The 24,359-nt window shown below is 39.6% G+C and overlaps 1 protein-coding gene across 25 annotated transcripts in view; it reads right to left on the reverse strand.

The window, feature by feature from the left end:
* The window catches only part of PATJ (PATJ crumbs cell polarity complex component), a 452,303-nt gene that overhangs the window by 335,129 nt on the left and 92,815 nt on the right, over positions 1-24,359 (reverse strand). For all 25 annotated transcript variants that reach the window (XR_016237308.1, XM_089337289.1, XM_070078398.2 and 22 more), the window contains exons 15-17: positions 22,918-23,052; positions 18,070-18,231; positions 7,955-8,086 (exon numbers count right to left, since the gene is read on the reverse strand). Coding sequence is in view for 24 of the 25 variants with exons in the window: in XM_089337289.1 (XP_089193415.1) it covers positions 7,955-8,086; positions 18,070-18,231; positions 22,918-23,052 (429 nt within the window). In the remaining variant the exon portion in view is untranslated. The remainder of the gene's footprint in view (positions 1-7,954; positions 8,087-18,069; positions 18,232-22,917; positions 23,053-24,359) is intronic.

Here is a 24,359-nt window from a genome sequence, read left to right on the forward strand (position 1 = left end):
GCATTAAAGTAAAACTGTAAAATAACTTGAAGAATACATATTACTATCCTCCATGTATTTTAGATTCAGGAAATAGTACAGTTTTATACCCTAGTTTTTAATGTTACTACTGTATATACTAGTATATATTAAAATTCTATAAAACAGGTATTATATCCTACATTCTGTAAGCTAGTCAGTTAAGATGAACATAAAGACATTGGGCTTCCACAGACAACAGAACATTTTGTACTGATAGCAAAATGTACTCAAAATTTCAAATTTCTTGGAAAAATTAAAGTCCAAATGCTCCCATACCATTTTAAAGCTCAATTTTCTTTTATACAAGATTGAAATTGATGGGGATAACAAGAATAGACTTTTGGGTACCAATACCTTCGTCTAAATATAAATATTGTATGCTCTCTTAGCTACAAAGGCCAATAAATTAATTACTGCCACCTATGAAGTTGAAACAAAATTGATAGTTATATATTGCTATCACTTAGTCTGTCCATATCTTGAAAACCATTAGCAAATTCATGAATTATGTACCTGTTTACACTATTTTCCAGGAGAATTATTTGAATATAGAAATGAGTCTACTTAATGCATCAATTTTAAATGGTTACATTTAACCAAAATCTACCAAAATTTAAAAGATACATGCTCATTTTATAAGCAATTCCATTTCCAGAAATTTATCACAAGATTTTTTCCCACTTTTTTATAAAAGAATATTTCAAAGGTACCCACTAAAGTCTTACTTAAAGTGCCTACCAGTTGGGAACAGAGGGCTGGTTAGATAAATTATTGTATATCCACAAAAAAATATTATGCAGTCATTAAAAAGAATTAGGTAGCTCTACAAATACCAAAATGAAAGAACATACAATCAGGGGGGAAAGACAAAGTGCTTAAAATGTGTATGATACATCCCATTTATGTGTCAAAACATAAACATTAAACAACAAAAACTATTACTTATATAACTGTGTATGGATAAAATACTTCTGAGAGAACAAACAAGAAAAACTGTATCTTTTGCCTGGAGGAAAAGTGAGGGGTAGATCTTCTTGTCATAAGGTATTTTTTAATCTATCTTTGAATTTTATGCCATATTTATCAGCAACATGCTCAGAAATTCATTTGTCTCACATAAGAAAAATTCCAACTTTAAGACACTAAAAATTTACATAGTACCTTCCTATAACTTTAAAAACGTTTTAAAATTTGTTAATAGTCTGCCAAAACTGCACACTTAAAGCTTTTCTCACAAATACTTCAGCATATCATATTCAAGACTCAGCAATACTACAATATTTTATATTCATACTATTTTGGTTTTATAACCCATTTTCTCGTTAAGAAAATTAATAACTGTCCATTTTTATGGGGAAGAATATTTTCTCTACTGTTTTTAATGAGTCATCATATGCCTTTGGTCTTTCAAACAAATTTCTGAAGTATTACTCACAATGTTTACATATGAATCACCTCTCAAAGGCTGTGCTATGAAGCTTTCTATTTTTATCTCTCTCAGTGTGTGAGACAAACTCAAAGTCTTTCAGAAATATCTGCTTTGGCAAAAACTGAGCCAGTCAGGAGGGGAGAGAAATGAGGAATAGGATGTGGGAAGGAGGAGAATTATTGGATAATAAATTTTCCTTCTAAATCACTGAAATTTAAAAGTACCAAGGATGGCAATATCATGGCTAATGTTCAAAAATTGGCTAATGTCAAACATTTCCAGTGAATTATAATCATGAGGGGTTATTCAAAGTTCACCATAAATCAAAACACCAGAAAATATCCACTTGCCATGTTTAATTTATAAGGTCAACTGAAGGTAAAACCCATACAATTTAAAATTTTTTCAAGCTTTTTTTTTATAGAAATTAAAAATTACAGACTCTCAGACTATTTAGTAATTGATTCATTATTGAACATTTACACATAACAAATTACTTGTACTGGCTTAAAATTCTTAAGCTTGCAATTATTTTCTTCTCAAGCAATAAACACTAGTTCTTACACAACACATATGAGCACACTATACTAATTAATTTTTAATACTTACTAAACTTGCATATAACCATTAAAAATGAGAATACTATCTAGCAGCTTAGTCTTTAAGTTATGAAGCTTTTTGCAAGCTGGAAAAACAGAATATCTGCTGTAATAAATTTACTATAGGGATGATCTGTAATAAAATGCATATGGAAATACCAGTCACAAAGAAGGGAGCAATATAATATGTATGATGGCTAAAGCCTAAGACCTGGGGCCTGGAAGCTTCAGTTAAAATTTTTGTTCTACCACAAAGTAGTGCATGAACTTGACCTAGTTATTTAACTTTTCAGTGCCTCAGTTTATCACTTCTAAAATGAAGACAATAGTCATACTTATTTTATATGGTTCTTGTGAAGAAAACATAAGCTAGTAGGATTAAAGCAATTAGAAAATGCCTATACCATAGTAAATTCTCAGTAAACATTACCCATTATTGTGTATGTATCAGTATGACTATTGGTAATAATCCACAGAGATATATTCTGAGCAAAAATATATTTACATACTAGGAAAGTGAGACAAAGATAACTAAGGTACAATCTGGTAGTCTCACCTCGAAACTGGTGAGAAATTACACCATAAAACTTAAAAGCCACAACATTCTTGACAAATGATATACATCATCATTTCCCACGACACAAGCTGTAAGGCAGGATGTTATACATACACCAATGAATCTTCTAATGTGGTGCACACACAAGCCAGGATTTTAAGAAACCACTATATGGAGTAACGTTTTTCTCTATGGTTACTGCCTGGACTATCTCAAAAGTTTTTCTTGTGATTCACTGCTATTTCAAGACCCGAGAGCACCCGAGGTTCTTCAAAGTTGTCTTTCAGCTTTTCAGTCACATTTCAGGAAGAAATACAATCACCAGTCACCCTGGACTGGTCTAGACCCTACCCCAAAAGCAATGCCTGCCTGTGCAGATGGATCAACAAGTATTCAAATGTCACCCTTTGCTTCATCTTAAGACTAAGATCTCAGGGCTGGCACTGTGGTGTAGTGAATTAAGCCAGTTAGAGTCCCGGCTGCTCCACTTCAGATCCAGCTCCTTGTACATACACCTGGGAAAGCAGCAGATGATGGCACAAGTGCTGGGGCTGCTGCACCCACATGAGAGTCCTGGATGAAGCTTGTGGCTCCTAAATTCAGATTGGCCCAGCTCCAGCCGTTGCGGCTATTTGGGGAGTGAACAGGTGGATGGAAGAGTCTCTTTCTAAATATTTATTTCCCCCTAATAATAAAAGATAGCCATTTTCCCCAGCTCAAGGAGGCATAGCTTTGGAAATTATTCTCCATGGTCTCCTTATTTGCTGCAAATAAATTTCTCCTTCTGGTATATGTCTCAGAACTCACCAGGAAACAGGCACACAATTCTGAGTGGGTAACACCCAGGCATATTTGGGATCAACAAACATCCTACCTCTGTTCAAGTCATAGCCAATAAAGTCATTATAGTTTTACCCGAAAATCTAAGGAAGAGACTTACAACCTGAACTACGTTTACTGTCTTCCCTGTTGTTCTCTGCTTTCTCTTTGACTGAATTGTGAATGCCTTTCTTGAGAAGAAATTTCCACACGTTGCTCCGTGGCCATATGACTGAATTACAGAATTTGATATCAAACTCAGCTCCTTAATTATAGACATAAAGGCATACTTCTTTGCTCTACTCAGCAACACAACTTACAACAATATAAGAATCTCTAACTTGTCCAAACAACCACCTCATCATTCCAAGCACTCCTTCAAGATCCTTTATCTGTCCACTCATCTTTTCTTTTCTTCTTTCTTTCTTTCTTTCTTTCTTTCTTTCTTTCTTTCTTTCTTTCTTTCTTTCTTTCTTTCTTTCTTTCTTTCTTTCTTTCTTTCTTTCTTTCTCTTTCTCTCTCTCTCTCTCTCTCTCTCTCTCTCTCTCCCTCCCTCCCTCCCTCCCTCCCTCCCTCTCTCTCTCTCTCTCTCTTTCTTTCTTTCTTTCTTTCTTTCTTTTTGACAGGCAGAGTGGACAGTGAGAGACAGAGATAGAGAGAAAGGTCTTCCTTTGCCATTGGTTCACCCTCCAATGGCCGCCGCGGCCAGCGCGCTGCAGGCGGTGCACCGCGCTGATCCGAAGCCAGGAGCCAGGTGCTTCCTCCTGGTCTCCCATGGGGTGCAGGGCCCAAGCACTTGGGCCATCCTCCACTGCACTCCCTGGCCACAGCAGAGAGCTGGCCTGGAAGAGGGGCAACCGGGACAGAATGCGGCGCCCTGACTGGGACTAGAATCCGGTGTGCCGGCGCCGCAAGGCAGAGGATTAGCCTAGTGAGCCGCGGCGCTGGCCACACTCATCTTTTCTTAAAGTTCAGTTCAATTTATGCAAAAAACAAACTTCTGGCCAATATCTATCGTTGGGCAATTCACATATGGCTCATCAAAAGTTGGGTACATTTTAAGATGCAATTTTACAATTGCATTTAAACTCCACTAAAGGCATCTAGTTCTTAATTTTCCTAATCTAACTAGATAGTTTAAAGTGGACAGACTACAATTATATTGTAGTAAATGGTCATCTTTGAGGACAGTATCAAAAAATTTTGTGCTTATTTTACAAATTGAATCAATTCATTAACTAACGAATTAATTTAATTAAAGCAATGCATTTCCATAATAACATAACATACCCTATTTCCTCTCACATATGAATTCACTTAATCTACATAGCTCTTTGACCTAGACATTTCATTCCCATTTTACAGATGCAGATGTTACATGAGCACCAATGAAATCGATATTTATGATTTTGTCAGGCTCCTCAAGAAGTTCATATTATTACAGACAAAACTCCTTAAAGTACAGAAAGTGGTTAGATGAAATTAATACTGAAAGGTAAATCTTCCAGACTAAGCTATGGCTTAGTGGGTTAAGCTGCCACCTGCAATGCCAGCATCCCATATGAGCGCTGGTTCAAGTCATGGCTGCTCTGCTTCCTATCCAGCTCCCTGCTGATGTGCCTGGGAAAGCAGGTGGAAATGGCTCAAGTACTTGGGCCCTTACCACCCATGTGGGAGACTCAGATGGAGTACCATTTGGGGAATGAACCACCAGATGGAAGTCTTTCTCTTTGTCTCTCCCTGTAACTCTGCTTTTCAAATAAATAAAATAAATCTTCAAACTCTTCAATACTGCTAATACAGGACCTTTTTAATCTGCAAGTTCTCCCACTCTACTGTAAATACTTTCTGCCTACAACTAAAAGGTTTCTACAGTGTTTCTTATTCCAAATATATTAAGCCTTGCAGGGCAGGACTCTGTCTTGGCCCCACTCAGCTACTTAATAAATTCATACAGTACACATTAAATATAATAATAGCAAGAATGTGGCCTTGCTTGGCTTTTGCTAAACCTTTGCCTGGCCTTGCAAAAAATATTTTTCAACTGTAGAATTTATTACCTAATTACAATAAGGGATGGTATAGTCAATTAATGAACTTGCCCCAAGCCAAATTTTAAATTGTTTACCTGTCTTCTAAATGTCATAGTATATGACAGTTTTACATAACACTGACAAATGGAAAAATTGTGCTGTACACAACTGTAAGTGGACTTAAGATTGTCTTATGAAAAAATCCAATTTAATATTGAATTTTTTTTCCAAAGGTTTAGCTACAGAAGTAAATAAGCAAAGCCCTTTCATTTGAATTAAATATTTAGAAAATTAAACATGTTCTATTAATTTTCTGAGAAACACAAAGGCAAAAAGGATTTCTAACACTTTTTTGTATAGAAATTAGATAATTGTATAGAAATGGATATCAGTATATGTGATGATTATGAGGAAAATAAGAAAAAGAAAACCCTAGAATTTTATTAGTAAAAATAAATTCCAGGAAGCAAAAAATGTTACAATGTAAATCTATAGGAATGCAGTGAAGAAAAAAATGCCATGATTAGAAATATTTTTAAAACTGTAAATCTTAGAACTCATAAGGGGATTTTTCTTGTTAACTAGGAAATGAATTAATAAGGACAATCAGGTTTTTCTTTCCAATCTTTACTGAAATTTTGAAGTCCTAAAACACTTTGCTGTTTTAATATGTACAATAATCAAAATACTAAAACTTACAGATAATGTCATCTAAGGGTAAGAACAACCACTATGATACAAATATATAAGAATACAAATATTTATAAATTCCTATAATAATGGAAATGTAGCCAAGTACCTAACAGCACATCTGAAAAGTGTTCTCTAAATTTAAACCCAATTACCAAAATAGTTAACAAACTCCAACTGAATTTGTTCATTAGATTCCAGTTAACTTTAGCTAACCTAAACTTTATTAAATCATTCTGCAAGTTCTTAATAACTATCTCCTGTGTGCTAGGTAATAGGGTTCAATGCAGAGGAATAAAAAGAGTTCCTGTCATTTGTTTTATATACCCTAACACCAACCAATATAAAGATTTCCAGAATCTTACAGTATTGACATTTATTGATAAAAATATTTCCCAAAATATTCATTTGGAATCAACAACTCAATTCAATAATATTCTAAACAGAAGTTCTAATAACAGAGAAAGCTATCTGGCATAGAAATATGCCAGCAAAAATGAAATAGATACAATCTATTTCAGTAATCTTAAATCACACTGCCAAAATATAGAATTTAATGTTCTTAACATAATGTTCAAAGTATTTTCCTTTTAATCTGTTCCCAACTGCTTTATTACATTAAAAAAATGGATTTTATGTGCTTTGATAAGAGTACATTTTTGTTTTATTAAACTACAATGTGTTTAGGCAGACTAAAGTATTAAAAATATGCATCTTAAAAGTGAAGAGATTACTTGCCAACAATTGTGATTCTCCCAAATGACCAAAGGTCTAAAAACATGACAGTAATTGGATTGTGTGATCTTTCACATGCCCACCAAATGTATTAGGAACTTTACCCTAATAATAATTGGAGTACATGTAAATACATAAATAATATATGTATAATTTCATTGAAAATTTTCTATTTATTTAAGCTCATTGAAATTTGGAGGCAAGCAAACTATAAAAACCTTTATATGAAGGGAGACACTAGGGAATGATTGCTAACGTGTAAACAGGGTTTCTCTGGGGGTGTTGAATATGTTCTAAAATTAAGAGTGTGGAAATGATCATACTACTCCAAGAATATACGAAAAATAATTGAACTATATGCTTTAAATGGGTGAATTTTATGATATGTGATATACACCAATAAAGCAGAGGGAAAAGTCCTCCATATGAAAAAGTTCATCAAGTTCTAGTATCTAAAAGCATCCAAGGATATAAAACTATTGTTTACTGTTCAGTTATTATATCATGCACAATTTTATTCACTAAGGGAGCTACTACTCTTTTTTTTTTTTTTTTTTTTTTTTTTTTGACAGGCAGAGTGGACAGTGAGAGAGAGAGACAGAGAGAAAGGTCTTCCTTTGCCGTTGGTTCACCCTCCAATGGCCGCCGCGGCTGGCGTGCTGCGGCCGGCGCACCGCGCTGATCCGATGGCAGGAGCCAGGAGCCAGGTGCTTTTCCTGGTCTCCCATGGGGTGCAGGGCCCAAGCACCTGGGCCATCCTCCACTGCACTCCCTGGCCACAGCAGAGGGCTGGCCTGGAAGAGGGGCAACCGGGACAGAATCCGGCGCCCCGACCGGGACTAGAACCCGGTGTGCCGGCGCCGCTAGGCGGAGGATTAGCCTAGTGAGCCGCGGCGCCGGCTAGGGAGCTACTACTCTTAAAGGAATAATTCAGAGTATAACATCCCAACATCGGGATTCAACTTTACTTAAGTCAATGAGTACTTTAGTCAATAATTCACATAACCTTAATATAAACCAATCATTGAAAAAACAAAACAAAACACAACTGCTTCTATGTGAGTTTTTATACCTGGTAATCCAAAATGCTGAATCCCAAACCTTTATGATCTTTTAATAGCTCCACAATCTTGACTTCAGGAGACCAGAGAGCTAATTCACCATCATCATCTTCTTCAGTGTTGACATCTATATTGCGGTCAACCTGAAAAACCAAAGAAAATAAATGCTTCAAAATGTCCTTCAATTTGAAAAGAATGAACATTTATAAGGAATCTCACAGCTTCCTTTCAAACTAGGAATTCTTTTCAGCATGCATAGTTTTCCTTTTTAATCTTTTAAAAAGGGGCATGCACTAGGGCACATACTCTAAGACTTCATGAAAATTCAAACACAAATGCAGATTGTTCAAATAAGTTTTTAAAAAATGAAAAGTACCTGCTTCATTCAAAGTATTAACACTGACCTCTTATACTTCAATGAGTTCTGTCATCCCATTAGAAGCATAAAAGGAAAAATATGCAATTTAAGTAAAAATGAAAACATCATACAAAGTAGAAGCTTGTAAGATATGTAAGTAAGAAATGCTTGCATTTATAATAACAATGAGAGACAAAGAGAAAGATGCCAATACAGAGACCGGCAAGATTAGGAGAGGGAAACCATTTCTGTGGCTCTTAGAAGTTTTTAAGAAAAGCTTTACTCAAAAAATAAAGTGAAAAAAAAGTCATTTGCTATTGTATAAGTAGAAAAATAGGTAAAAAGCACTAAGTTGAAAACCTGATCATGAAGAAAGCAAATTAGCAAAACTGCCTAGCACACAAGTCCTTGGTTACTTTTCTTGACGTCACACCATAAAAGTCCCTTTCCTGCAAACTCCCTGTACTGTCACAGAGAAGAATCACTGCTGTGGAATTACAGGATACCTAATAAGGAAAATGCTACTTCAAAAAACCTTCTGTTTTTATATTGTTTATATGTCTATTATTGTTTTCATGTGATTTATTTTATCCTGTCCCAAAATACTTTCAACATATATCTGAAGCTGAGTAATTCTCTTTATAGAATCTTTAAAAATGTCATGAAAAATGCAAATGATATAAAAACTATGCATGGATTTCAAGTTTTTGCACCAAAATAAATTTATCTTTTTAATATATTTACTTATTTATTTATTTGATAGGCAGAGTGACAGAGATGGAAGGAAAGACAGAAAAAGAGATCTTCCATCCTCTGAATCACTCCCCAAATGGTTGCAATAGCCAAGACTGGGTCAGGCTGAAGCCTCGAGCCTGGAACTCCATCTGAATCTCCCTGGAGAATGGCAGGGATCCAAGTACTAGGGCCATCCTCCGCTGCCCTCCCAGGCACATTAGCAGGGAGATGGATAGGAAGCATGGCAACTGGGACTCAAACAGCTGCTTCAATATTGTGTCAGAAGCGGTAGCTTAACCTACTGCACCATAACAACTGTCCCACAAACTTATCTTTTAATCCCATTTTCAGTGAACTTTTTATTTTAAGTCCCCTCATACAGTCCCAGCAACTAACAAAATGGCTTCTAGGTTACAATGGAATAAACTCTTTGAAGACCACTGTAGATTTTACCATGGTTATGCACTCAAATTACACAATACCTTGCTCATTCAATTAATATTTGTTCCAACATATTAATCATTTATCTTTGATGTTTGTTTTTCTCTTGAAATTCCTTAATAAAGTTACAGACTTGTTACAGATGAGTATGATCTATCTTCCCAAAAGTTATGCAGATGTTTAAACTCTGATGTCTTAATGTCAATGGTTGATAGATTAAGGGGAGACTTGATATAATTGTGGTGACTAAGAGGTAGGGCTTGTGGGAGCTCTTGGGGTGACTGGAGGCATGACATGCCCTCAGAGTGTTGGCCTCTCAAGAGGGTTATTAAGTTCTGCTGTCTCTGCTTCCTGGCTCACCATGTGATCACTCCTCCACAACCACCATGATGAGCTTCCACCAGACATAAGAGTAAGGGGCTGCCTTTTATTGAACTATAACCACCAAACTGTAAGTTGAAATAAATCTTCTCTTTCCCAAGAAACTCCTGTTGAGTATTTTAGCTAAAATAATGAAAAGGAGACAAATGCAAAACTAAAAAAAAAATTTTTAGAGCTTATTTTTTGTTTTGAAACTTTATCAACACAAACTTGGACATAAATTCAGATAATACATGGGGTGAGGATGACAGAAATTAAAATTCAGTATGTGGCCAGTGCCACAGCTCACTTGGCTAATCCTCTGCCTGCGGCACTGGCATCCCAGGTTCTAGTCCCGGTTGGGGACCTGGATTCTGTCCCAGCTGCTCCTCTTCCAGTCCAGCTCTCTGCTGTAGCCTGGGAAGGCAGTGGAGGATGGCCCAAGTGCTTGGGCCCTGCATTTGCATGGGAGACCAGAAGGAAGCACCTGGCTCCTGGCTTCAGATCGGCGCAGTGAGCCGGCTGTAGCAACCATTTGGGGAGTGAATCAACAGAAGGAAGACCTTTCTCTCTGTCTCTTTCTCTCACTGTCTAACTCTACCTGTCAAAAAAAAAAAAAAAAAGATTTAGTATGTACTCAACGTGGGGATTCTTTGAGAATTTTCAAGCCACATTCTTCTGGGACCCCAAAGGACTAAACTCTCCTAGTATACAAGAACTCAACCCATCTATTTTCCATCCCAGGTAAGTGCTGAGAAGTTTGAGTTGGCAAAATAATCTTATGAACTTGTGGCAAGATCCTGGACATCCCAAATATTTGTAGCTGGGAACACAGCCGTAGCAGCCAAAATCCCTCAAGTCTGGAACCCAAAGTGAACTGGCATTAGTAAAAAAAAATCTACCTTGAAGGCAAGCATTTTCATACAAGGTATCAGGACATCCTGAAACAAATTATTTTCAGGGTAATGACCATTAGAAATCAAAGAAAACTTGCCACACACAAAAACACAAATATGTGAGCAAAACCGAGTTATAACAATCACATCAGAAACACATTTGCAGACTTCAGACTCTGCACTTATTAGATGGAAATGTAATACATTTATGTAGATTTAATACACAAAGAAATAAAGGGTTGGAGCTGTGGTATAGTGGGTAAAGCCACCACCTACAATGCCAGCATCCCATGAGTGCTGGTGCGAGTCCTGGCTGCTCCACTTCCCAACCAGCTTCCCTACTAAAGAGCCTGGGAAAGCAGCAGAAGATGGCCCGTGTACTTGCACCCTGCATACATGTGGGAGACCAGAAAGAAGCTCTTGGCTCCTGCCTGATGGGTCTAGCTCTGGCTGTTGCTGCCATTAGAAGTGTGAACCAGCAGACAGAAGATGTGTCTCTCCTCTCTAATTCTGCCTTTCAAATAAATAAATAAATCTTTAAAAAATTTTATAGGAAACAATAAACTGTAAAACTAAAAGATCTGAACGATTTTTATTAAGAAATCTATTTAAGAGGCAGAGAGAGAAAGAGTTCTAAACCCAATTGCATGAATGATCACTGCTACATCCCAAAGTCTGCAGTAGCTGGAAGAAGCTGGAGCCAAGCAGGCTGGCATTGTGGTACATCAGGGTAAGCTCCTGCCCGCAATGCTAACTTCCCATATCAGAGTGCCAGTTCAAGTCTTCACTGCTCTGTTGATCACACTCCCTGCTAATGTACCTGGGAAAGCCATGGAAGATGGTTCCTCGCCACTCTCACTGGAGACCCAGATAGAGTTCCAGGCTCCTGTTTAGTCTGGCCCAGCATCAGCCATTGCAGCCACTTAAGGACTGAAACAGCAAATGAAAGATCTTTCTGTCTGTCCCTCTCTCTCTGTCACTCTATCAAATAAGTAAAATAAATCTTAAAGAAAATAAGCTAAAGCCCAGAATCAAACCTAGGTATTCCAGAGTGGGACACAGGTATCTTAGTCACTAGGCTATACACCCTCTCTCTAATTAGAAGTTTTTAATCACCTGATGCTTTATTTTTTTCATGTTAATGTAATATTACAAAGAGAACAGATTCAATATAATTTATATATACAAGTTTAAGAATATAATAACAGAATTGTAAAATATAATGATATTCCTTCCCCTCCCTTTTTTACTTTTTTTTTTTCTTTTAAAGATTTACTTATTTAATTAAAAGGCAGAATTACAGATAGGAATAGGCAAAGAGAGAGAGAGAAAAAAAAAGAGGTCTTCCATCTGCTGGTTCACCCCCCAAATGGCTGCAATGGTCAGAGCTGCACCGATCTAAAGCTGGGAGCCAGAAGCTTCTTCCAGGTCTCCCACGTAGGTGCAGGGACCCAAGGACTTGGGCCATCTTCTTCTGCTTTCCCAGACCATAGCAGAGAGCTGGATCGGAAGTGGAGTAGGTGGGACTCGAACTGGTGCCCATATGGGATGCAGGCACTGCAGGCAGTTACTTTAGCTGCTATGCCACAGTGCTGGTCCCCTTTTTTAGTTTTTGAAATAACATTTTTAACTAAGTAGTATTTTTTCTTTTTATTTACTTAAGGTATATAAATTTCATGTATTTCATATATACACATTTAGGAACATAGTGATACTTCCCACACTCCCTTCCTTACACCCACATACCCTTCTTCCTTCCTCTCTTAATTTTTACAATGATCTACTTTCAGTTTACTTTATAATAATAATATTAACCCTACACTAAGTAAAGGGTTCAGGCCGGCGCCGCGGCTCACTAGGCTAATCCTCCACCTAGCGGTGCCGGCACACCGGGTTCTAGTCCCGGTCAGGGCGCCGGATTCTGTCCCAGTTGCCCCTCTTCCAGGCCAGCTCTCTGCTGTGGCCAGGGAGTGCAGTGGAGGATGGCCCAAGTGCTTAGGCCCTGCACCCCATGGGAGACCAGGAGAAGCACCTGGCTCCTGGCTTCGGATCAATGTGGTGTGCTGGCCACAGCGCGCCAGCCATTGGAGGGTGAACCAACGGCAAAGGAAGACCTTTCTCTCTGTCTCTCTCTCTCACTGTCCACTCTGCCTGTCAAAAAAAAAAAAAAAGAGAGAGAGAGAGAGTTCAACAAATAGTAAGAAGAAAATACTATTCCTCAACAGTAGAAATGAGGACTGTAAATAATCATTGAGTAGTAATTTTTTTTTTTTTTTGACAGGCAGAGTTAGAGAGAGACATAGAGAAAGGTCTTCCTTCCATTGGTTCACCCCCAAAATGGCCACTACGGTCGGCGTGCTGCGCCGATCCGAAGCCAGGAGCCAGGTGCCTCCTCCTGATCTCCATGCGGGTGCAGGGCCCAAGCACCTGGGCCATCCTCCACTGCACTCCCAGGCCACAGCAGAGAGCTAGACTGGAAGAGGAGCAACCGGGACAGAATCTGGTGCCCAAACTGGACTAGAACCTGGGGTGCCGGCACCACAGGTGGAGGATTAGCCTAATGAACCGCGGTGCCAGCCTGAGTAATGATTTTTAGAAGTATACTTCTTTGGCCGGCGCCGCGGCTCAATAGGCTAATCCTCAACCTAGCGGCGCCGGCACACCGGGTTCTAGTCCCAGTCGGGGCGCCGGATTCTGTCCCGGTTGCCCCTCTTCCAGGCCAGCTCTCTGCTGTGGCCAGGGAGTGCAGTGGAGGATGGCCCAATTGCTTGGGCCCTGCACCCCATGGGAGCCCAGGAGAAGCACCTGGCTCCTGCCTTCGGATCAGCGCGGTGCCCCGGCAGCAGCGCACCAGCCACGGCGGCCATTGGAGGGTGAACCAATGGAAAAGAAAGACCTTTCTCTCTGTCTCTCTCTCTCACTATCCACTCTGCCTGTCAAAAAAAAAAAAAAAAAAAAAGAAGAAGAAGAAGTATACTTCTTTAAACTTTGGGTGAGCTTATTAAATAAAATGAAAATACATCATATATACAGACATTTGAATAAGATATACTAGAAAAATCCATTTAGGGGCCAGCATTGTGGTGTATTGGGTTAAGTCTGCAATGCCAGCCTTCCATATGGGCACTAGCTAGAGTCCTGGCTGCTCCACTTCTGATCCAGCTTCCTGCTAATCCCCCTGGAAATGCAGTGGAGGATGGCCCAAGTCCTTGTGCCCGTGTAATCATGTGGAGGACTCAGATGAAGCTTCTGGCTCTTTCTTGGCCCAACCTTGGCTGTTGTAGCCATTTGGGAAGTGAACCCACAGATGGAAGATTGATTCTCTCTCTCTCTAACTCCCTTAGTCTCCCTCTAACTCTGCCTTTCAAATAAATAAAATAGACTTTTTTTTTTTTTTTTTTTTTTTTTTAAAGATTTGAAAGGCAGAGTTACAGAGAGGCAGAGGCATAGGCAGAGGCAGGCAGAGAGAAGGAGAGGCAGAGAGAGAAAGAGAGAGGTCTTCCATCTGCTGCTTCACTCCCCAAATGGCTGCAATGGCCAGAGCTGGGGCGATCCAAAGCCAGGAGCCAGGAGCTTGTTCCAGGTCTCCAACACTGGTTCAGAGGCCCAAGCACTTGTGCCATCTTCTACTGAAGGCAGTGACTTTACCCACTATACCACAGCGTTGGCCCCAATAAAATAAATCTTAAAAAAAAAAAAAAAAAAACTGGGGCCAGCACTGTGGTGCAGCAGGTTAAACCCCTGGACTGAAGCGCCAGCACCCCATATGGGTGCCAGTTCTAGCCCTAGCTGTTCTGCTTCCAATCCAGCTCTCTGCTATGGCCTGGGATGTCAGTAGAAGATGGCCCAAGTCCTTGGACCCTTGCACCCACATGGGAGACCCAGAAGAGGCTCCTGGCTCCTGGCTTTGGATTGGCGCAGCTCCAGCAGTTGTGGCCATCTGGGAAGTGAACCGGCAGATGGAAGACCTCTCTCTCTATCTCTACCTCTCTCTGTAACTCTTTCAAATAAATAAAATAAATCTTTTTTTTTTTTTTAATTTTTTGACAGGCAGAGTAGACAGTGAGAGAGAGAGACAGAGAGAAAGGTCTTCCTTTGCCGTTGGTTCACCCTCCAATGGCTGCCGCGGCTGGCGCGCTGTGGCCAGCACACCACATTGATCCGAAGCCAGGAGCCAGGTGCTTCTCCTGGTCTCCCATGGGGTGCAGGGCCCAAGGACTTGGGCCATCCTCCACTGCACTCCCTGGTCACAGCAGAGAGCTGGCCTGGAAGAGGGGCAACCGGGACAGAATCCGGTGCCCTGACCAGGACTAGAACCCGGTGTGCCGGTGCCGCTAGGCGGAGGATTAGCCTAGTGAGCCGCAGCGCCGGCCAAATAAAATAAATCTTTAAAAAAAAATCCATTTAATAGAATGAAAGTGAGACAAAATCTTCTGTAATTTGGAAGAATAGCCATCATTGTTAATACAAAACATTATAAAATTAGGGTTGGTCCAAATCTCAAACTATTGCTGTAGCACTGGAAGGTTAATACACAGTCAAGGGCAGATTGAATCTAAGCATGGGAAAATTTTTTTAATTCTTCAATTGCAAAACTTGGAATGAGTGGGAACATTCTGGATCAATAACTTCTGTATATTTCAGCCTGATGTGAGGAAGTAAAATTCCAAAAATTTTTCCCTAAATTATATCTTCCAATAAAAAGTAAAGTTCCACTGACTAATATGATTGATGTTCTACTGTAGCATTTAATACCCTCCCTAATTAATTAATGAGTGTTACAGTTTTGGCTGAGTTGCCTAACCAGGTAGGCTTTAGGAACATTAAATGCTATCAGGATAAATGATAAGATAGACACATGGAAAAGAGATCCAGGATTCAAAGTAACCACATACAATTACAAAACTTGAGTTTATAGAAATTTCAAGGCATCCAGGGTGCATAAGATAGTATATTCCAACCTGAAATATATCACTTTAATGCAATCAATTCTGCATAACTCCTGTATGTACAGAATGGAAAGCAATCAACTAATGGGCAGCAAGGCTGACATTTAGCATAATTCAGAGCTGTTGTTCCCCATTGTGGTAAAGCATGACTGATGGGAGCACAGAGTCAGCAGCCAGAGCGGATGATTTACACACCCTGCAAGATCAGATTAAAGGTATTTTTATCGACCCTCAGAGGGAAGCCACCATCCACATTTTATTTTAGTAAGGATACTCACAAAAGTGTGGCATTTGCTTTCCCTCCTTGAAATACTATTTTACAAAGGATAAACATTTAAAAAAAGATTGTCAATCACTGATCAAAAATTTACTAATCTCTTGTTATTTTCCCAGTACAAAATAAAAATGCTATTATACAGAAAATAATTTTAAGATATGGTCTTGGCCCAAGATGCTGACAGTCCTCCTGGACAGGCAAGATGAAAGTACACTAACGAATCTGTGACTCTTCAGTACCTTAAGGAATCAGTAAACAAGGACAAGTGGACCTGAGGAGTGAAGAAGAGTGATGGCTCAGTAATTGAGCACTTCCCACATTTGGGCATTACACACAGAACTTTGCACATATTGTTCCATTTCTTCTCACACAAACTCATGAGATGCATAATTACTGTAAGTACCACCATTTTTCAGAGGATGAAAATGAACAGAGATGGCCCAGTGATGTGGTGTAGCAGGTAAAGCTGCCATCTGCAGTGCTGGCATCCCATATGGGTGCCAATTTGAGACCCGGCTGCTCCACTTCCGATCCAGCTCTCTGCTATGACCTGGGAAGGCAGATGGGCCTCTGCACCCACATGGGAGACCCAGATCCTCTGGCTTTGGAATGGCACAGCTCCAGCGGTTGCAGCCAATTGGGGAGTAAACCAGGGGATGGAAGATGTCTCTCTCTGCCTCTCCTTCTCTTTCTGTGTAACTCTGACATTCAAATAAATAAATAAGTCTTAAAAAAAAAAAAGAAAATGAACAGAAAGTCAAATTATTTGTCCTTAAACTCACAAGTCTTAAGTGGTAGAGGCAAGATTAGGGTCCAAATTTCTTGAAATCCAGAATTTAGGTGAAAGAGAAGGTCCCAGGGCCCTAAACTGGATTTAATAGATTTATAATCTAAAAGAGTCTGGGCGAAGACAGTTGGCACAGCAGTTAAGATGCCTCCTGCGATGAGCGCATCCCATGTCAGAGTGCTTGGTTGGACTCCTGGTTCCTCAACTTCCAATCCAACCACCTACTAATGTGCATTCTAGGAGGCATCAGATGATGGCTCAAGTACTTGGGTCTCTACCACCTATGTGGAAGACCCAGATTGAGTTCTGGGCTCTTGGCTTCAGCATAGCCCAGACCTAGCTGGTATAGGCATTTGGAAAGTGAACCGTGTACTGAAGATCTCTGTCTCCATTTCTCTCTTTGCCTTCCAAATACATAAACAATTTTAAAAGAGTCTGGAAAAGGGGAAATGTAGCGTAATAGATGAAGCTATAAATGGCATACAATGGCAAAGAATATGTTCAAAACTCTTTTCAGAATTGAAATCCTGCTGGAACGCCTCTTAGGTAAGATTTCATTCTCTGACCTTCTGAAGGTTCTTATGGCAATTTCTAGACTGATTTTGAAACTGATCACAGATCTTCATATTTTTAAGGCTCTGAAAAAGGGAAGTCCATTAGATACTCAACACACAGCAACATTTTAAACTTATAATGATGAACTGAGTTGAACTAGAAGCCAACAGTACAAGTCCAGGCAATATCTTAAAAAAAAAAAAAAAAAAGGTTCTCGAAAACCAAAATGCATGCATATCAATGTTGCCAATGTTTTAAAGACAGGAGAGTTTATGTCATTAAATTAACACTGACAATTTGAAAAGCTATGCATTGTTCCCTTAGTGAAATACAAAGGAGCCACTTGGGTTGGGTCCCCTTCCCTCCACATTTCCATCCACTCTTCAGGGAAGCTTGATGAAAGAGCATGCCGGGGCAGGTGCTGTGGTACAGCAGGTTAAGCTGCCACCTGCAGCATGGGCATCTAGCTACCTCCTAATGTACTTGGGAAAAGCAGTGAAATTTGGTCCAAGTCAGTCCTTGGGCCCCTGCCACCTTACATGGGAGACCCAGAAGAAGCTCACGGTTCCTGGCTTGAGCCTGGCCCAGACCTGGCCACTATGGCCATCTAGAGAGTGAACCAGTGGACAGAAGTTTTCTCTGTCTCTCCCTCTCTAACTCTGACATTCAAATAAATAAATCTTAAAACAAACAAACAAAACAAAACAAAACAAAACCAAAACAAACCACGAGCATGCCTATGGGAATCACAGCATATTCACTTGGTACCTCCATCTCAGGAAGGGAAGGTTCAGTGGTCCTAGGTTCATCCACAGAGGCCTCGTCATCAAACAATCGTCGACAGCAAACCAGGGTAAAAGGAGGTGGCACTTCTTTAAGAAAGGAGACTGCTTCTCGGCGAGATTTTCCATAGAGCTGCACACCATTGACCTAGGAGGACAAAGGTCAAATCAGGATTTAGGGGGTCCCCTAAGTGAAAAAACAGGAGTTTCTTGCTTACATCAATCTACCAAATAAAATAGGATATCACTTTAAGCTCCCTTTAACAAACAGTCTAAATTTCATCATCTTATTTATTAGTAGTACCTGAAAACATTGGCAAATGCTTAAAATTTATAAAAAATCAGGTGAAAGATTTAGTCAACCCCAGTGAATGAAGTATAAAGTGTGTGCTGAGGACAACTATTACTGACCAAGTTATCTACTTACTTGTGCACACCTCCACAGCTATTCCTTTTGATACTCCAAATGTTGTATTCTCTCACATACTTCTATCCACCTCTCCTTAAACACACCAAAAATCATTTACAGACTACCTAAGATCATTTCCTTTTAAATTTTGATTTAACTAAGAATATCACTATAGATATTAATATTAAATTTAAGGCTGTTAAAAGCTGCCCAACTAAGAACATGTAGGTAACAAAATTCAGGATACTCATCTGTCAAAATTTAATATCATGGGGGGGAAGCCATTGTAACACATGAGTCGTACTTTGGAAATTTATATTCATTAAATAAAAGATTAAAAAAAAATAATAAATAAAAAAAAAATTTAATATCAGCTCACAATATTCTTCTGTAATACTCTTAATACCAACCAGAAAAATCACTTCTATAGAAAAGAAATACACCTAACTGTATCAGTTCCATTCTTAAATGCTGTGCTGATACACATATCAAGTACATGTAGAAAGTGTTAGTTTTCAAACGTTTTTACCCAAATGTCCCTACATTTAAAAAAATAGATAACTATTCCTTATTAATTATTAACCCCTATCACCAAAAACTTTTCTAAATTTCACCTGATTTTACTGTTAAAAAACATTTTGTGGGCCAGCGCGTGGCACAGTGGGTTAATGCCCTGGCCTGAAGCACCGGCATCCCATATAGGCACCGGTTCGAGACCCAGCTGCTCCACTTCCAATCCAGCTCTCTGCTGTGGCCTGGGAAAGCAGTAGCGGATGGCCCGAGTCCTTGGGCCCCTGCACCTGCGTGGGAGACCCAGAAGAAGCTCCTGGCTTCAGACAGGCACAGCTCCAGCAGTTGCGGCCATCTGGGGAGTGATGGAAGTGGATGGAAGACCTCTCTCTCTCTCTCTGCGTAACTCTGACTTTCAGATAAATAAATAAATTTTTAAAAAATAAAAAAAGCTTTGCACCAAAAATGAATCAGAAAGTCTCATAATTTTTCATATACATGACTTTAGTGCAGTTTTCTCACTTCTAGCTTTAAGTCACTAAAAGCTGATCTTCCTGCTGCTTACAAGAAGTTGAGGTGTGAACACCATTGAGGCAACACACTTCTCACACCTGAGTCCTACCTTCCTGGGAAGGTTTAATGGTATTGTTAGGTTCAAAGTATTTCTAGTCTGGCATTAATTTCTGACATGTATAGTGCTAATGTTCAGAAAACTGGCAGGATTGACTTTATTGGGAGAAGACACCCACAAATCTTTCATTGCACCAAAGATTTAGAGGACACTGGGTTTCTAGAAGCATCCCATCCGCACTGGGCTCAGCCAATGGTACCTGGAAACCACTCTCAAGCCTGTAACATAAGACCAGACACATCTCCTTGCCTCTTAATTATTTACAAAGAAAACACCACATTGTAAACAGACCCACAAGCAATTTAGGGAGCTAGTCCTACTTGAAAAGAGAATATCACCTCCCAGGTCTTTATGACTGGTGAGGGGGACCAGGAGAAAACAAGTTCAGTAGGAGATTACATTTTTTTTCTTGCAAAAACCACAAGTCAACCTTTACACAAGAAGGGACAAGGAGATGCCTGTCCTGGCCCTGCTATATCCACAGCGCTAACTGATGGCACAAGCACAGAAAGTTCTGAAGTCAGCTAAACAGGCAGTCACCTACACTAAGAGAAAGCAAGTAGATACAATCAAAGCAGGAATTCTACCCATACATGAGGATTAGTTGGTTTTTCACTTCAACAAATTAGAAAGTCGCTTTTCAGGTTTTTATCTTGGAGTACCTTTAAATATTTATTTAGTTCATTATTTATTCATTGAATTGTCTCCAATTATTATAGCAGTGCCTGGTAGTCCTCTTTACTACTCTCTATCACTAAAGGGATTGGTCACATTTCCCATCACCAACTCCTATCTAAGGGGATTTGTGGCTGCTGTAAATAGCTGTTCTGGGCTGAGACTTGGCAGTGTTCTAATCCCAGAGCTTTTTTGTGCATCTAGTTTAAAGCTCTAAGGAGTACATTAAACACGCACATACACACATGCACACGCATACACACATTCTGAGTCCAGGAGGTTATTTAGCCAACTTTACAGAGACTTTTAAAATTTCTGTATTTGGTTACTCGGAAAAAGTCAAGTTTTATTTTAGAGTTCATAATCTCTCTCAAGACTCTAGTAAGTACTGTCAAGCCTCAATTATCTCTAGACTTGTCAATTACCCAACACACACACATACGCGCGCGTCCCCAAGGTCAGACTTTTCTTAAGTACAGCACTATGCAAGTGCTGCTCCACTATATTACCACACTCAAACCTCAGCCCAGCTTGTAAAGTTTGTTAATATGCCTTTTTCATGCCACGAATGTGGCCAATACTTTACATGGATGGTATCTCACATGATGCTCACAAACACATAGTGAAGTAGGCATGGAGAAACTGATTCTCAAAAAAATTAAGTGACATGAAAAGATACCCTTAGTTAAACTGTAGCAAATTCAGAACCCAGAGACTATCTTCTGACTTTTAAACCTGGGCTTCTTTCAAGTCTTTTCACCATAAATCTGTTTCCTAATTCAAAAAATCATCTTGCTTCCCAAATAAACCACATTCTGTTAGAAGATCTTATTCAATCTTAGCTAAAGCATAACGGATTCATTGGATGGCTGAGATCACCTCTACTTGCTTTCCTCTGACCCATTCCACCACACACTAGTAATGCTGCATACTTAATGCCATCAAGTTTAACATTTAAAAAGGGTTTAAATGGTAAACTTCATGTTAGGTATATTTTACCACCAAATATTTCTACAGTTTTCAAACAAACATATCACATTCCTCAGTATCTTACAGCTATATATTATGGCAATGGTCTCCAATCTACAGAACTTCATGTGTAAAAGCTAAAATGGTTCACCCCAGGCACTGCCCATCAGAAGAGAAGACATGGTCTCAATACAAAAAGGAAGCAGAGGTCATTGGGTAAAACCTGCAATAAGCAGCCCTTGAACACCTCCACAGATAAGCAACTTACTACTCACCACATCTTGAAAGAGGACTTCCATACCCTGGCCTCCCACACTTATGACAGAATTTGATTGCTAGTCTTAGTATTTTTATCTCTTGAGCTTGAAATTTTATCTAGAATTCTTCTCAAAACACTCCTGTAGGTGCTTGGACAATACTAGTAAGTTGCAGTTGCACCCAATGTGAATCCTACTTGTTGACTTTTCATTTCACTTTGAGAAAAATGTAAATTTTAAAAAGAAGTCTCTCAACTCAGGATTGAGGGGATTCTGTTTTGGTTAATGCTACTAGGTTGAATCTATTAAATTTAACCTAGGGCTTCTTGTGGATTCCAACAATTAGAAGAGATGTTGCTTCTAGGTAATCTCTTTTGACTATTTCCCACATTTCTTTTAGGGGCTTAGGAGTTAGTGTGACTGAAAAAAACAAATTAAATGAGAGTTGGGTTTTCTATCACTAATTCAGTGTAAAAAGTTGGGGAAATCAGGGCCTTATTTACTTATCCATAACATTAGGGGTTTCAGTGTTGTTTTATTCATTTGCTGTGTTAGCTGTGGAACTTAGTTTTGACTAAATCTCTTTACAAAGTCATTTTAAAGTAGATGTGCTCTAGAACTGCTCTATCTTGAATAAAGGTTGTTGAGCCTGAGTGAAGGTTATGTTAACAGGGAATTTCTAAGGAGAAAACTTGAAAACTAGTCAACTAACTTTATGTAAGTCTGAGGCCATTCAGCTCTGATTCTTATTAGAAGTAATCAACAAAATCTGCAAGTAATATGGCTACATGTTGCAACAAGATCAGATATAAAATCCTTAAAAATAATATTGCTTTAAAAAAAAAAAAAAACAAAAAAAACAAGGGCAGTGTATTTGGTGTGTGGTTAAGACACCTGTATCCCATATTAGTGTGCCTGGATTGGAGTCTCAGCTCCAAAACTGATTCCAGCTTCTTGCTAATGTACACCTTGGGAGGAGAGGGAACAGATGATATCTAAAGTCGTTGGATCCCTACCACACACATGGGAGACCTGGATGGAATTCTTGACTCTCAGGCCATTAGGGAGAGAACCGACAGATAGGAGTGCTCTCTCTCTAATATATATAGTTATTTTAAAAATATAAATTGTGGTACCAAACTTAATTGTTCAAGTAAACATTCAAAAGGATATCACAGGAGCACCAACAGATAGGGAACATGGACTGAAAGCATGACATCTACTTCTTTTTTCATCCAATAAGCTGTTAAGTACCTTGCAGTCTAACGGCTTGTATTATACTGGCAAGAATGATAATGTAATCCAGTAGACTTCTGGTGAGAACACATTTTCCTACAACTTAAAAATTCCTGCCTGAGTCTTTCTTCCAACCATAAATTTTACCTCAAGAAGCTCATCCTCTGGCTGTAGGAGGCTCAGGGTATCTACAGGACCACCAGGAGCAATTGAAGAGATGTAGTGGTGCCCATCAAAGGAATCCACTTCCACGCCAAGTCTCAGAGTGTGAATAGGCAGCAGCTGTAGCAAAAAGAGCAGCAAAACCAAGCACGGTAAGGACACATCTGGCTGTCAATCCTCCACCAACTGTTACTTTCACATGAAAATCCCATCTCTTGAATCAGATCACCAAAATCCCAAAAGAGAAAAAATAATAGGAAACTAGTCTCATATAAACTATGAAGTCATTGGTCTTCTTAGTCTCACTGCCCTTTTCCTTTGAAATTCCCTGGGAATGAACCAACAGCCATACAATGTTCTGCCTTTAGTTCTCAGCTCCAGGATCCCACTCTTACTGTGTTCCTGGTATGAATGCTGTGTTTCACTTTTCTGTAGGACTTCTCAACCCCCAAAGCATCCTACCTCCCCTTGATGCCCTAATTAACTTCCATTCACACTTCAATACCAAGACAGGTATTTCTAGGAACCTTGGCCCTAACCTAATGCGCCTCCATCTGGGGTCCAGCACCTTCTGTATCACAGCTAATACCATACTGTGTTTAGAATCCTATTGTCTTGATTGTCCTCTCCCTTTAAACAAACCCTAACCATTTGAATACAAAATCTTAACCTTTAGCCTATAAGCTCAGGCCCTAGAACAGTACCAGGCATTAAATATGGGCTTATTAAATGTTATTTGAACTAATCTGTGAAGATGATACCTCATAAAAGAAAACATCTCTGATTCTGGAGAAAGCAATCATTGCCTATTTTAGGACTGAATGTATCAGCTTATAAGGATTCATATGGGGGCTGGCATTGTGGCGTAACGGGTTAAGCCTCCACCTGCAGTGCCAGCATCCCATGTAGGATGCTAGTTCGAGATCCAGCTGCTCGGATTCCAATCCAGCAACCTGCTAATGCTATGGGGAAAGCAGCAGAAGATGGCCCAAGCACTTGGGACCCTGCAACCATGTGGGAGACCCAGCCCCAGCCATTGTGACCATTTGGGGAGTGATTCAGCAGATCAAAGATCTCCCTTCTCTTTCTGTAACTCTGCCTTTCAAATTAAAAAAAAAAAAAAAAAGACGCAAATGGGTTATGAACTGAGTCATGTGCTCATGGGTTTTGAAACCCTAGCCAATGTCAGAATAAATAGGTAGGGGCCAGCACCATAGCTTATTAGACCAAGCATCTGCTGGCATCACTGGCATCCCATATGGGTGGCAGTTTGTGTCCCAGCTGCTCCACTTCCAATCCAGCTCTCTGCTATGGCCTGGGAAAGCAGTGGAAGATGGCTCAAGTGCTTGGGCTCTTGCACCCCATGGGGGGAGACCCAGAAGAAGCTCTTGGCTTTGGACTGGCCCAGCGCCAGCAGTTGCAACCAT

The sequence above is a fragment of the Oryctolagus cuniculus genome, chromosome 7 (assembly GCF_051225735.1).
Source record: "Oryctolagus cuniculus isolate XC-2025 breed Fujian yellow rabbit chromosome 7, ASM5122573v1, whole genome shotgun sequence".
NCBI classification, from domain to species: domain Eukaryota; kingdom Metazoa; phylum Chordata; class Mammalia; order Lagomorpha; family Leporidae; genus Oryctolagus; species Oryctolagus cuniculus.